Source organism: Protomyctophum bolini (genome assembly GCF_963924005.1).
Source record: "Protomyctophum bolini genome assembly, chromosome: 22".
NCBI classification, from domain to species: Eukaryota; Metazoa; Chordata; class Actinopteri; order Myctophiformes; family Myctophidae; genus Protomyctophum; species Protomyctophum bolini.
The window spans coordinates 2,784,524-2,799,726 of NC_137883.1; the positions used below are offsets into that span (position 1 = coordinate 2,784,524).

The 15,203-nt window shown below is 42.4% G+C and overlaps 1 protein-coding gene across 1 annotated transcript in view; it reads right to left on the reverse strand.

Annotated features, from left to right (window-relative positions):
- rabgap1 (RAB GTPase activating protein 1) overlaps positions 1 to 15,203 on the reverse strand; it is a 154,774-nt gene that overhangs the window by 112,428 nt on the left and 27,143 nt on the right. Inside the window, exons 5-8 of the mRNA XM_080756241.1 lie at positions 13,294 to 13,507; positions 9,502 to 9,676; positions 3,574 to 3,734; positions 539 to 649 (exon numbers count right to left, since the gene is read on the reverse strand). Coding sequence (XP_080612367.1) covers positions 539 to 649; positions 3,574 to 3,734; positions 9,502 to 9,676; positions 13,294 to 13,507 — 661 coding nt within the window. The remainder of the gene's footprint in view (positions 1 to 538; positions 650 to 3,573; positions 3,735 to 9,501; positions 9,677 to 13,293; positions 13,508 to 15,203) is intronic.

Here is a 15,203-nt window from a genome sequence, read left to right on the forward strand (position 1 = left end):
CCATAGACTACACAGGTTCATCCCGATGTTCTGGAGCATCTTTGTAAAGTTAGTGCTAGTAAAAAGCAGGTAAAAGAGTAACGTTTGAGGCAGACTGACATCAGTCACTGTACCGTTCAATGTAGTAGAATACACCGCAGCTATGTCGGCTCCGCCTACAGGAAATACGTGTTTGCTGCGACCATGAGACGCGTTTCTGAATTGGTCTATAGCAGTGGATTTCAACCAGTGGTCCGGGGACCACCAGTGAGCGTAAAATGAAACCACCAGTGAGCGTAAAATGAAACCTTCATTTTAAGCTCTCAAGAGTTACATTATTGTTAAGCTATCTAGTTTAACAATAATGTACACAATTAGAGAATGTAGAAGAATTAATTGTCTTTCCTGTTATCCTCTCCTAAAGGTATTATTGGGTCAGAGGGGCTAAATCTCGTCCGTCCGTGGCTCAAATGCCGAACAAATAATGGCCCTTGACATGAAAAAGGTTGAAAACCACTGTGTACAGTAATGTTTGAATGTAGCGGGTGGGATACATTACCTCTCAATGGCCAGTTCTTTGTTGGAGGTCTGCTGAACGTAGATGACAAGTTTCTTGCCCATGCCCGCACGCAGCTTGAAACTCTGCTTGTCTTTGTCTTTGGCCACGGCACTAAAAACAAAAACAAGACACGTTTCTCATAACCCATTTTGTAAGACGCTCAACAGTGAGAATATATACATATATATATTTTTTTACTGTATTTTACTACTATTATAATAATAGTAGTGCTCACATCCCCACACACATTCAAATAACAATGTGAACTTGTAGATCTGCTAATTCCGCTATGGATTTTTTTTAATGTAGTTTTTGAGCTGTGCCTAACCGTTTCAATGGCTGGCCACATCTGTCTGTATGGACGTATGTCTGTCGTCTGTCTGTCTGGTTTGGAGTACGAACAGCTGCAACACTGCTGGCAGTTGGGCAGCCTGCACCACTCAGTTCACGCGGGTGTGATTTTTTTTCCCATTTATTTTGGGCATTGTGTATGTTGTAAAAATCTTTCACGTCATCTAGCTCATCATGAAATTAACAAACATGACTGAAAATCAAAAAATTAGAAAATGCCATAAATGTAATACAGCAGGCTATTTGCCTGAGTCTGGAAAATATCACCCTCTATGAATATTAAATGTGAACACTCAAGAAAGAAATACGTTTATATAAATTAATAAATAAATAAACAAACAATATTATAGTAATAGTCAATACATTATACAATCTATTGACTTGATTGATTTAACCTTAAGCATTATGTTATACTTTAGCTATTGGATAAATAGCAGATCTACAAGATCATAGCGTGGCACCGAGTGCCGAGCTACGAGCTTGTAGATGCTGTTATTTTTTTAACTAAAATCTTTGCTTCTGGGGGGGGGGGGGGGGGGGTTCCTGGAAGAATATATTTCGGTGGACAAATTCTGATAATTTTTGGGGGTCCTTGACATGAAATTGTTTGAGATCCACTGTTATAGAAACATCAGGGTTTTTCGGGAAACTAATTTCTCAGGTCTAAATGGGCTGAGCCAAAAGCCAGTTCATTTTTTCCCCCCCTTCCTTCAAGTGTATTATGTTTACGCAATTCTGTTAGCACATCTTATTCCTTAACAGGGACAAATTGTTTCTCATCATGCTACAGTGCGTCTCTGCTGCTCGCTTGTAATAATAATCAACGGATAACTAATGAGCAGGAAATGTGCATTTTGCTAAAAAATAATCCCCCCCCCATCGTGTGTTTTTTGTTTTGTTTGTGGTTGTTTTCCCCGAACAAGCCGAGGATTTTGGCTCATGTGGGTTGAACTGGTGGAAGTTGTTGAGTAACACAGGAGAGGGGGGATCTAAATATAGAGAGATGGGTTGCAGCGCTCTCTCTCTCTCTCTCTCTCTCTCTCTCTCTCTCTCTCTCTCTCTCTCTCTCTCTCTCTCTCTCTCTCTCTCTCTCTCTCTCTCTCTCTCTCTCTCTCTCTCTCTCTCTCTCTCTCTCTCTCTCTCTCTCTCTCTCTCTCTCTCTCATGGCTAAAGGAGATTTCTTATCTGCCTCTCTTTATTATTTATTTATTTAACCTGCACTTGAACCCCCCAGTATGCATATTCTGGAAGGAAGAAAGAAGATCTATAAGCTCAAGACGGTTGGCGTTGCAACGTGTTTTGGTTGTAGATCGGCTATTCTTTGGTGAAGAGATTTGCTGAAGACAGGAGAAAAAAAGTGGTCTGAGAGTTGACAGTTGTAACTGAAATCTGTTTCGCTAAGGTTAGTAAGAGAGGGCCATTCAGGACGGAAACCGCTTTTGATGTTTTAAGCATTATGTTGTACTCTATAGCTATTGAGCGTTTTTGAACTCAAATTTTTGCTTCTGGGAGGTCCCTGGAATGATCACAATCATTTCTTTCAGTCGGTCGCCAAATACATATATTTTTGGGGGTCCTTGATAATGTTTGAGAACGACTGACACCAGAAACATGAGGTTTTTTCAGAGACTTTTGAAGACATTTTGAAGACATTTGTAGAATCGAACTTAAGTCTAAAAGACACGTGTTCGGGACAGAGCACGGCGAAAGACACTGTCCCTTTTTTGCTTATTTACTTTCTCTTTGTTTTTGTCCTGTAATCTGTGTTTACTTTACTGCCTTGTTTTACATTTGATCTCCAGTACATTTTGTACAGTAGTACAGTAAGAAGACCAGGAAGTACAAGTATTTGTACTTAAAGGTATGTGATATGTTTTAAATGAAATTTAAAACCAATTAAAACAAAAAGTATTTTGTTAAAAGGTTGAATCACTATATTCTGATAATGACTATTGTTGAATATTTATTATTATTGATTCGTATGATTATATGTAGAGTGTTTAGAGAGAGAGAGAGACAGGGGTCTCCGTGTCTCTCCAGCTCTTTGACCCCTTCGAGGTAATCATTTTGTAAAAATAAAATAATAATATCGGAGGGTCCTGACTCCTGGCACACAAAAAGTTTGAGAACTACAATATACAATTTACAATTTAGGCATTTAGCAGACGCTCTTAATCCAGAGCGACTTACATTAAGCAAGAACAAAAGCATGGGAATACATCACATGAAGCCTTTATCAACAGTGGAATATCTATATAATGAAACTATACATATAAACTATACATATATACTACTATGCTATACATATGTACTATGGTGTGCTATGACTATATACAATGCAATTATAGCGCTGTCTACATAACATGCTATAAGTCTGTATCAAATGCTATCTAAGTCTACAGAAATGCTATCTAAGGGGGTATAGGGTAAGTGCTATGGGCCATGATGGAGTCTGAAAAGGTGGGTTTTCAGACTATACGGCGGAAGATTGGGAGTGATGCTGCAGTTCTGACTGCAATGGGAAGTGCATTCCACAGTTTTGGAGCCAGAAGGGAGAAGAGTTTGGGACGTGTGGAGTGTTGTCTAAAGCGTTGTCTAAACTACTGGTTTAGAAGGCATTTGTAGAATCAGCCTCAGGTCTAACGGGGTTAGCGTGCGTGCGTGCGTGCGTGCGTGCGAGTCACCTGAAAGTGCCCTTTCCATCGTCCTCTCGGACCTCGAGGCTGACAGTGAAGGTGAACAGGTCACTGTCCGGGGTGAGGGGCGCCGCCAGCTGAGACGGTATCAGGGTCTTCTTAGCGGAGCGCCGGAACGCGGTGGCAAAGCTGTACAGTATCCTGCTGACCTGCAGAGGGAGACAAAGGGAACGCTTGTGGCAAACATGTGTTGTTTTCGGCAGCACATTTTTAGATTTTTGTTTTGAGTCACAGTCTCTCGAATAGCTTTCACTTATAAGTTTTGGTCGCATTTTAGTCACCCCCGAGATTTTAGTCGACTAAATCTACAGTTGATTTAGTCCAATTACATTATTTTTGGAGGTCCTTGACATGAAAAGACTTTGAGAACGACGTGAAAAGACTTTGAGAAGGCCGCGTTTCTTTTCAGAGCATGTTTTATTCTAAAGAATCTCTGAATTGCTTGGATCCTGCGTTGGATCAATGGAAACAAAGTAGTATACGTTTAGGCTCTTATTCTTATATAAATATTCTTCTCCGTGTCATTTTCATAAATAAGCACTTCAACATGTTTAGCAGTTTTGCAATAGTATAATCACTTCTACGCGCACACACACACAGACACAAACACCTTTCAAATCTTTGCAGTGCAGCTACTGTCCACAATCAGTTTAGCGCCGCGATAATACACGTGCATATTATGAGATGTTTGGGAATCCGGAAGTCACAGAAGAGGTCAGCAGTGCCTCACAAAATGTAATCAAAATGACACTGATTGAGTCTGATGGAGGACATCCCTGTACGTTACACAACCATTGTTTGAAGCCTCCGACGTACAGTATAAGGATAACAGGCTGGAGAGTGTGAGTGAAGACATACCGTTTCTATTGGCAGTAGAGAGAGAGAGAGAGAGAGAGAGAGAGAGAGAGAGTGTGTGTTGTGAAATTGAATTGTACAGCGTACTCTTTTACACTATTATTCACTAATACTCTATTTCTCGCACGCACGCACATGGAACACACACACACACACACACAGACACACACACACACACACACACACATAGAGCCTGAGTTACATCAGAGCTGGGGGGGGGCAAGTGACTGTAAAACGGTGTCGGGGGGAAAACTGCTGTTATCGATAAATGACAATATTCTTCTTTTGCTTTCTATTAAGAGACCAAAACAAAAACAGCCCGTCCCTGCATGGTCGTCCTTGCACAATGCCCCTGCTTTGTTTTCGGTTGGACTCGGAAACGCTAAGAGGGAATCCTAGCGACCACGTGGGGTTATTCTGTGTGTCGAGGACATTAAAAACCCTCTATTCTTAGAGAAACAAACTTTTGAGTTCCAAGTGTACTTGGATCCCCAAGCGAGTTTAACATGGTTTTTAACGTTGTCTAACACAATCAGCGCATGGCTTTTCTTTCAAAATAGAAGCTCGGGGAAGTGCCGGGAAGATATGGCCGCTTTTATTCTGTAAGGAGACAATTGGACTGTACGACTAAACACCCGCATCTTCCCGCATCTCGCTGCGGGAGGAGCGCAGCCCCGCCACGGTGACGCACGGATACTCAACAAAATAAGGTCGGAAAGAAACCTTTGATTATTATTACTATTATCCTGAGCACTGTCTGGGAATACAGTCCGCTCATTTGATTTGCCGAGAGCGGCCTGAAGATATGTATACGCTCTAGCTGAGCTGAACCCCCCCCCCCGCTATCGGGAGAGAAGACCTGCTAAAGACAAAGATAAAGACTGATGACGTCACCCGAAGAAAGGGAACTCCGTCCTGTCATAGCGTATAGCTCCAGTGAGGAGCGCGCTCTGAGAGACTGCAGTATAAACTGAGTAGAAATCTAATACACTGTTCTCATCCTCCCCCAGGCTGAGGAAACACCTGCGGATAACAGAACAGACATTTTGTGGGATATAATTTGTCAAGGAGACCTACTCTTCCGACCTCCTGTATCATTTCAGTTGTGGTGAAATAAAAAAAACCTGTTAAACTGCTGCAATGCCCTGTCCTGCCTTGGTTATTGGTCACAGACATTCCACAATATCCATCCGGTCAAAACCACAGAGAGCTCCTTAAGATTACGCACGCCGAGCGTTTCTCTGTGAACAGTAAACAGATTTGTCCCTACCCCCTCGTTCACTTTGCATTGGACTCAGTTTTCCAGAAGCCCTTGCAAGCCGGCGGTTGGTTGGTTACGTCATCATAACGCGCCGGCCCCGTCACTTTGTCCGCGACAAAGCCGGTTTTCCATTTAAGACGTTACAAAACGTGAATTAAACATATAAAACAAATAGCGGGGTTTAGCGTATTTAGCGTGTAGATAGGATGGAATAAATGCCGTATATGGCGGGTTATGCAGGGAAATTGTTCATTTTAATAACCAAATAAATGTATGTCATGGAGTATGTCATTTTTGCGATATAAATTCCTACTTATTATGTTTGTTTAGACAATGCATATACATTAATTACATGTATGTACCGGATTTTGCAAAAGAAAAAAAAAAGCTAATTCTCATCCGCAGTCTCGTTGTAGTAACTACAACACAACGCAAACCCCTACCAGAAAGTGGATGTAGAGGTGAGAATCTTTGAATATACATTATTTCAGAGCAAACGTTTTTTTTTAACAGACTAACGGACAGACTAACCACTCCAGTTGAGTTAGCATAAATAGCACACCAACTGCGTTCGGGGAGAATTCTACCCCAGAACTAGCCTACCGTCGCATATTTGCATCTCGTTAGGCTATTCAATCAGATTCTCAGAAGAGACATTTCTCAGCTGAGCTCAATCAGCTCATCAGTGCAGCGACGATCATTAGGCTACGTATCCAAACTATCCATTGTGTGTGTGCATGTGCGTGTGCGTGCGCGTGCGTGTGTGTGTGTGTGTGTGTGTGTGTGTGTGTGTGTGTGTGTGTGTGAACGGGTTCGTTCACGGTCACGGCAAAGTATCGGCTCTCATGAACGAATCACTCGCGAGTTAACAGACATTAAGAAACTTCCTTTTGCTGTCTCATTGATGCAGGCCTTTCCCACAATTGTTTTACTTAAGTAAGTATCAATACTGCAATATTGACCTAATCTGTTAAAAGTCCGTAATTCAAAATGTACTCGAGTAACAGTATCGACATCAAAATGTACTTAAAGTACCAAAAGTAGAAGTACTCATTGTGCCGGATGTATCATTTAAAGTTTTCCAATGTATCAAAATCTTTTGAAAAATAGCCGATCTACGAGCTCACAATGTGTCGCATCGCGACGCATTGAGAGGTTGCAGATCGGCTATTTGCAAATGCCTTAAATGCACACATAGGGCTGAAGTGTTTCGTAATGATAAAATCAAAATCTACAAAGGAATCAGTAACTCAAAGTTTTCAAATAATTGTAGTGGAGTAAAAAGTACAGTGCTTAAGTGTCCAGCTCATCCTGAAAATGGCCCAACTCTAGGTCTAGAAGCTAGGTGGGGTACAGCGAACCCCAGGGGCTCCTCCGACATCATCTTCACAAACGCTGCCAACGTCAGGGACCCCGGGAGGTCTGGCACGACCAAGGACGTACAGTGGAGAGTGCTTTGATTCATCACTCCGAGAACGGGGTGCTTCGGAGAACAAAGCGACCGCAAACACTGCATGTAATCTGGTGGTAACCGCCGCCAAGGTCTGCCGTTTTCGAAGAAAACTAAAGTTTGAAAAAGATGCGACAAGATTTTGAATATTTTCATTTTTTGCGGGTTAGAAATCACCTGTGATGTGGGTTATAAATCACCTGTGATGTGGGTTATAAATCACCCGTGATGTGGGTTATAAATCACCCGTGATGTGGGTTATAAATCACCCGTGATGTGGGTTATAAATCACCCGTGATGTGGGTTATAAATCACCCGTGCTGTGGGTTATAAATCACCCGTGCTGTGGGTTATAAATCACCCGTGCTGTGGGTAATAAATCACCCGTGCTGTGGGTTATAAATCACCCGTGCTGTGGGTTATAAATCACCCGTGCTGTGGGTTATAAATCACCCGTGCTGTGGGTTATAAATCACCCGTGCTGTGGGTTATAAATCACCCGTGCTGTGGGTTATAAATCACCCGAGCTGCAGGTTAAAAATCACCCAAGCTGCAGGTTAAAAATCACCCATGCTGCAGGTTAAAAATCAACCGTGCTGACGGGGTTAAAAATCACCCGTGCTGACGGGTTAAAAATCAACCGTAGCTCCCAACATGCGTGGCGGGTTAAACCTAATCCGTGCTGCGGAGTTAAAAATCACCCGTGGTTTCCTGTTAGGTTATGGGTTTTGGGGGAGGGTGTCTGACTCATGGTGTGTCTGACTGTTGGGGGGGTTCTTGACCTGAAAACACCTGGTGAAATGACCTGAAAACATTTCACCGGTGCTGAAGTGGACATTCTCGTCAAGTGGACTCCTTTTCTTCTCCACTTCCTCAGCATTTCTGCCGGTTAAAGGATTAAGTGATGAAAAAATAAGAATTGATTTGGGATTTTTTTTTTTGGTTTTAAAGTGAGGTGGCTGTGCAGACCTACAGTGTAGACATGAACACAGGAGAACCATCGGGGCAAACACACCAAGCACGCAGCTTTGCGTGCTTGGTGCCATGCTGTGGAGAACGTATGAGGTCAAGATGAGTTGTGTGAGGTGTGGGGTGGGGGGGGGGGGGGGGGCGTGCATGGGTGTATGTGAGGTGATGTGGGGGGGGGAGGCTTTCACGGGAAGCTTGTTACTACTGCTGTGGCCGAGGACTGTAATGAAGAGCTATTGCTCCCCCTATTGTTCACTACCGGAACGGCAGCCACATTGTTAACTGTAGTGTGTGTGTGTGTGTGTGTGTGTGTGTGTGTGCGTGCGTGCGTGCGTGCGTGCGTGCGTGCGTGCGTGTGTGTGCGCGCGTGCGTGTGTGCGTGTGTGTGTGTCTATGATGTGAAGCCATCAGGCATAAGTCATATGAGGCCTAGCGAACACATTGCAATCACCTGCAGGTGTGCCAACCGCCGTGTTGTTTTTGGCAGCAAATGTTTTAGTCATAGTCTCTTGAATAGAAGTGATACAATTTTTATGTTCACGGACTTTTGATATATAAACACATAAAAATGGTTAGGTATGCCCACATGATGACCGCGGGTATTGGTCTAAACGTGTTTCAATTCACTACACCTCGACACCCATTTAGACCTGAGGACGATTCCAAAATCCTGACCCAAACCCATGTTTCTATGCCATGCTCAACCTTTTTCATGGCAAGGACCCTCAGAATTATCTGAATTTGGCCGCGGCGCCGACCCCCGTCCCAGGGACCTCCCAGAAGCAAAGATTTGAGGTAAAAACGTATAATATTCAATTGAAAATACTATATCTTTGAAAATATTCAAATGTAATATTCAAAGGTTTGCACCACATGTTCACGATTTCTCAAAAATGGCACATCTACGAGGTGTGAGCCATGAGCTTGTAGATCTGCTATTTTTCCAAAAGCTAAAGTAGAACATAATGCTTAAAACTCCTGAACAGGTTAACCCATTTAGACCTGGGAACGATTCTACAAAATGTCTTCTGAATCCTGACAGTTTTCTGAAAAACCCTATGTTTCTATTCTCAAACATTTTCATGTCAAGGACCCCCAATATTATATGTAATTGGCCGCCGACTCCCATCTGAAAATATGTAGTTCCAGGGACCCTCCAAAAGCAACGATTTGAGTTAAAAACGTTCGGCTCTGAAAGAACATAATATTCAAAGATTTGCCCCGCATTTTCAGATCTGCTACTTTTCAAATAGCTAAAGTATAACATATTGTTTTAAAACACCAAAAGGGGCTCCCGCCCCAAAATGGGTTAAAACTCTAAAAAAAGGGCTTCTTCCCGTCCTGAACAGACTTAAAATAAATGAACTAATTCAACCCTTACCGCCTCTTGGATTTGGCAACGGAAAGCGTGGATCCTGAAGATCTCGGCGTTGAAGTGGCTCTCGGTGAAGGCGAAGCAGTCACTCTCGGGCGTGCCGTCGTGCCCGCGCACGCAGAACAGGATCTTATAGATGGGGTAGTTGGCGATCTCCGTGCTGGTAGCGGGGTCCAGCAGCCTGGGGGAGGGAGTTCAGAGGCAAAAAGTGTTGTTTTTTGGCAGCAATTATTTTGTTTTATAGTCATAGCCTTTGGAATGAAAAGTCACCTGGAATGTTTTAGTGTTAGTCTGGTTTTAGTCGACTAAATGTCGTGAGATTTTAGTCGACTAAATCTACAGATTTAGTCGAACAGAATTTTGTTGTGGGCTAAAATGACTTATACCACCAGTCCCTTTCTGACATTTTAGTCTAGTTGTTAGTCTTATGGTTTTAGTCATCATAGCTTAGTTTTCATTTAGTTTCCATGTAGTTTGTCAGCGGAAAAAGGTTAGTTTTAGTCGACAAAAACAACACTGATTCAGAAGCAGTGTTGTTGATTTTGTTGATTATATACTATATATTTCTTCCACAGACAAAAACTAAACAAAAACGAAATAAAAGATTATTGTGTTTTTATTTTGTCAAATAAAAACTAGTCTCAAATCTTACTAGGACCTCCCCCTGGCCAGCCGAGGTGCCTGATGGAGGGGAAAGGAACTGGTCTCTATACTGCCTCCCCCTGGCCAGCCGGGGCGCCTGATGGAGGGGAAAGGAACTGGTCTCTATACTGCCTCCCCCTGGCCAGCCGGGGCACCTGATGGAGGGGAAAGGAACTGGTCTCTATACTGCCTCCCCCTGGCCAGCCGGGGCGCCTGATGGAGGGGAAAGGAACTGGTCTCTATACTGCCTCCCCCTGGCCAGCCGAGGCGCCTGATGGAGGGGAAAAGGAACTGGTCTCTATACTTCCCCCCCCTGGCCAGCCGAGGCGCCTGATGGAGGGGAAAGGAACTTTATTCAGACTGCAGACATCTTGCCAGCAAGGTGCTACATAGGTGCAACTTCCCAATAGACAGCCCATTCATCCAAACAGAAAAGTCCTATTTAATTGCATTAAATAACATCAAACTCACCAACATTGCAGCTGTACCAAAAGCTTGAATCATCGTCTTTCTATATGCAAAGTGTTTGTTTCATAAAAATCCACCGTAGACATGTTATGAGCTACTTCCTGTAAAGAAATTCCTTGCAGATTATTATTTTCCTTAAGTATGAGAGTATGGAAGCGCTCGTTATCAGTAAAGCATCGTCCTGCTGCCTGCTGCACTATGTGCTAATTCAAAACAGGTGGTACACATGGGCCGTTGAGTGATAGTCAACGAGCGCTTCCAAACTCCAGCACTTAGAAAAAAGTCAGTGAGTTTGACGTTGTTTAATATAATTAGATAGGACTTTTCTGTTTGGATGAATGGGCTGTCTATGGGAAGTTGCACCTAGGCAGCAACGTGCTGGCAAGATGGCCGCGGTCTGAATAAAGACAATAACGTGCTCCTTCCACTGGGAAAACTCTCCCCTGTCAGGTGAAAAGAAGCAGCTTGGACTCCTAATGCATAGAAGGAAGTATGAGGTCAGCCCGCTGCATTGTGAGCTTGTAGATCGGCTATTTTCTAGCTTAAGTTTTCAAATAATTGCGGTGGAGTAAAAGTACAAATGTTTGCCTCTGAGATGTGGTGGTAAAAGTACTGGAAATTGGAAATACTGGAAGTACAAATACCTCAAAATTGTACTTAAGTACAGTAATTAAGTAAAGGTACTTACAGTAGTTACTTTCCACCAGAGTAATCTAGTATAAGAGAGTGGCGACACTAGCCGTTGACTCCCATTGTAACAACGATGGAATGCGGAAGTGCTCATTCTATCTCAATGGGATATAGTTCCAGCCATAGGAGCAATGAGGATTGTGAAAAATGTCTCATATCAGGAACACACAAACGCTCTTTTTTTTTTACAGTTAAAGGCATTGAAATTCATTGATATGGTCAAGTTCAAAACAGCACAAGTCATGTTTAAAGCAAGAAATAGATTATTACCAGTGAAAATACAGAACATGTTTTTTGACAGAGAGGGGGGGTTATAATTTAATAGGGGAGCTAAATTTTTGAAGAAACTTCTTGTCCACACTACCATGAAAAGTCAATGTATAACAATCTGTGGGGTCAATTTGTGGAATGGTCAGGCTGTTGAACTCAAACAAAGCACCAACATTGTACAATTTAAGAGGATGTACAAAAATGAATTACTTAACTATTACAGAGTGGAGGATGAGGCGCGTTGATTGTCTCGGGCTATACTTGATTTCTTAATTATTATACTTGATTTCTTAATTATTATACTTGATTTCTTAATTATTATACTTGATTTCTTAATTATTATACTTGATTTCTTAATTAGTATACTTGATTTCTTAATTAGTATACTTGATTTCTTAATTATTATACTTGATTTCTTAATTATTATACTTGATTTCTTAATTATTATACTTGATTTCTTAATTATTATACTTGATTTCTCATTTATTGTTCTTACATACACATGGACACATGTACGTGTGTACGTATGTATGGATGCTGTTACATTTGGATTATATGTTTATTGCAATTACTGATGGGGGTTAGGAGTAAATACGTTTTTAATTCTTCCTACTCCTTTTTGAACTTCAGGTGCAAGACCGATGATCACATTGTTGTCATTATAATTTTCTTATTTCATTCAAAAAAGAAATATACATGCATTGTGGTTATATATATATTGTTTTTTTCTTTTTTCTTATTTGACTGTCTTACCTGTTACCTGAAGGTTTCAAAATAAAGATAATCAAATCAAATCAAAAAATGTTTGGAACTATAGCCCATAGGCACCCGCTTTGCGGCGAGATCAAAGCCCCAAAGCGTGTCGCTACTCTCCTACTCTACACTCTGCTTTCCCACCACTGCAAATTAGTAGTCTCGCGTTACCAGACTGTTGCCTCCGCGATTTCCAAACGCTTCATCATAGAGTCTGGAGCATAGACTGTAAAAAATGTGGACAAAGCGTTCCGCGGGTCTAACATGAACGTAAAATGAAGCCCGTCTCTATGTGTCAGTCCTTGCCATGGAGGCAGCCATCTTTCTAGATCCGGGCCCAGGCCCAGCTGGCCCATTGGCTGGCCCAGACAACGAGGCGGGACTTCCCCCCCCTTCTTCTTCGTTGGTTTTTATTTTGACTCGAGTGGGTGGGGGGATCCCGTTCATACACTGTAACGGTAGCCACGCCCCTCAGAACATGCGCGACTTTATGGTCATTTATTTTATACATGGGACCATCATTTTCCAAAAAGAATATTATGACATTAGAAATGAGACTTTAAACTAGTGACTGGAAGCAAAAAGTATTCATGACCATGTTTATTAAGGTAATACAGTCTAGGTGAAGTTGGGCCCAAATACATGGACTTCTATGGGGCTATGGGTTTTTCTGGGTCCAGTGATAGCGCCACAACAGGCCATTATATGAACTTTCATTTCCTTAGTGGCTTCACAAAATATCTGTCTGACTGCCCCCCTGGTCTGGAGCAACGGAAGAGCTGTATATAAAGCCACTTCCGTTTCGTCTTTACAGTCGCGCAACATTTATCCTAACATAAATAGAAAACATCTAAATCATATATAGCTTGTTGCTTAGCAGAAAAAAAAAAAAGAAAAAAAAAAAAAGCTCTAAAGATATTTTAAAACATATTTCCGTGAACAGAAATGGCAGCTTCCTTTTACTCTGCTCCATACCGTACGGTGCCTTCGGACACGCCTGGCACGGACAGCGTGACGTCCAGGGGCACTTGGCACTGCCCTCGGAGGATGCTCATCATGCGCAGGGCCTCCACCTCGCTGCGGGGGGCGTTGACGGAGGCGCAGCCCAGGTACGTCAGCTGGCTGAACACCACGCTGTCCTCGTCCGGGAAGGGAGACCCGGGGCTGCCTTCTGACGAGGACTCGTCTGCTGCAAAGCGGGGGAGGGGAGGGGAGAGCCAGACGGTGTTGTTTTTTTTGGAAGCGAATTTTGATTTGAGTTCTAGTCATATACAGTAGTCTCTTTTCATTTAGTTTTAGTCACATTTTAGTCACCTGGAATGTCTTAATGATAATAACGAATTGCATTTTTATAGCGCTTTTTTCCCAAGTGCTCAAAGCACTTTAGAATGGTTCATTCGTTCATACATTTGGGAGGTGAAGCGGCGAACAATCGACGCCAGTGTCCTCCCTTCCCACATTCACACACCAGTGGTGGCACAGCTCACACCGACCGACTCATAGTCTTAGGGCTGTATTTTGCGTGTCTTAAGTACCAGGTCGTATTATTTAACTTAAGACCTGGAGGCGTGATCAATGCCATTTGGCTATTCTGAGTGGCCAAAGAGCATTTACCACGCCTCCAGGTCTTTAGTTTACTCAAGTTAGGGAATAAGACCTGGTACTTAAGACACGCAAAATACAGCCCTATGTGTCTTAGTGTTAGTCTAGTTTTAGTCGACTAAATGTCGTAAGATTTTAGTCGACTAAATCTACAGTTGTCTAGTCGAACAAAATGTTTAGTTTTTATTTGTTGACGAAATCGTCACTATATTTAGTTTTAGTCATCATAGCTTGGTTTTCATGTAGTTTCTATTTCGTTTTCGTCAGTGGAAAAAGGTAGTCGACGAACATTTTTCGTCTAAGTTTTACAACACAGGTGCCCGAGACAGTTGACGGTTCCAGATACAACAGGGCATAGAAGAGGTACAGTAGATACAGAAGAGTGACACGTCACAATAAAGACACCCTATAAAACCTTCCACCTGGCCAACCTGGGGGCGCCTGATGGAGGGGAAAGGAACTGGTCAGAATAACGTGTTACTTCCACGCGCTACGTCCGGACGTGGAAACTCCCCCCCTTGTCAGGTGGGGGGTCCACCTATGCTTTCTATGTGTGTGTGTGTGTGTGTGTGTGTGTGTGTGTGTGTGTGTGTGTCAGCAGAGTGATCGACTTTTGCGCTACTCTATGGCGAATTGAAGTGGACTCTGTCCCAGGATTTATTTTTTCTCCCTGGAAATAAAAACGTCCTGGTTTCCGAGGCTAGGTGAGAATAAGCAGCTTGGACTCCTCATGCATTCTTACATACACATGGACACATGTACGTGTGTATGTATGTATGGATGCTGTTACATTTGGATTATATGTTTATTGCAATTACTGATGGGGGTAGGAGTAATACGTTTTTACTTCTTCCTACTCCTTTTTGAACTTCCGGTGCAAGACCAATGATCACATTGTTGTCATTATAATTTTTCTTATTTCATTCAAAAAAGAAATATACATGCATTGTGGTTATATATATATATTGTTTTTCTTTTCTTATTTGACTGTCTTACCTGAAGGTTTCAAAATAAAGATAATCAAATCAAATCAAATCAAAATACAAGTGTGCATGATGACCAGGTTGCCCCCCCCCCCCCCCCCCCCCCCCAGGTTGGCAGAGAAAGTGTAGTGTCCAGGATTATATTAGATATTATACAACAGGTCGTTTCGAGGAAGCGATCTGATTGGTTGAAACAGCCTTCTAGCCGTGCTTCAAAAGAGCATCACCTAATCAAAACAAAGAATTCAAGCTGCTCTGTTCTCCCAGAGCGCCTTTGATTGATTGATTGATTGATTTATG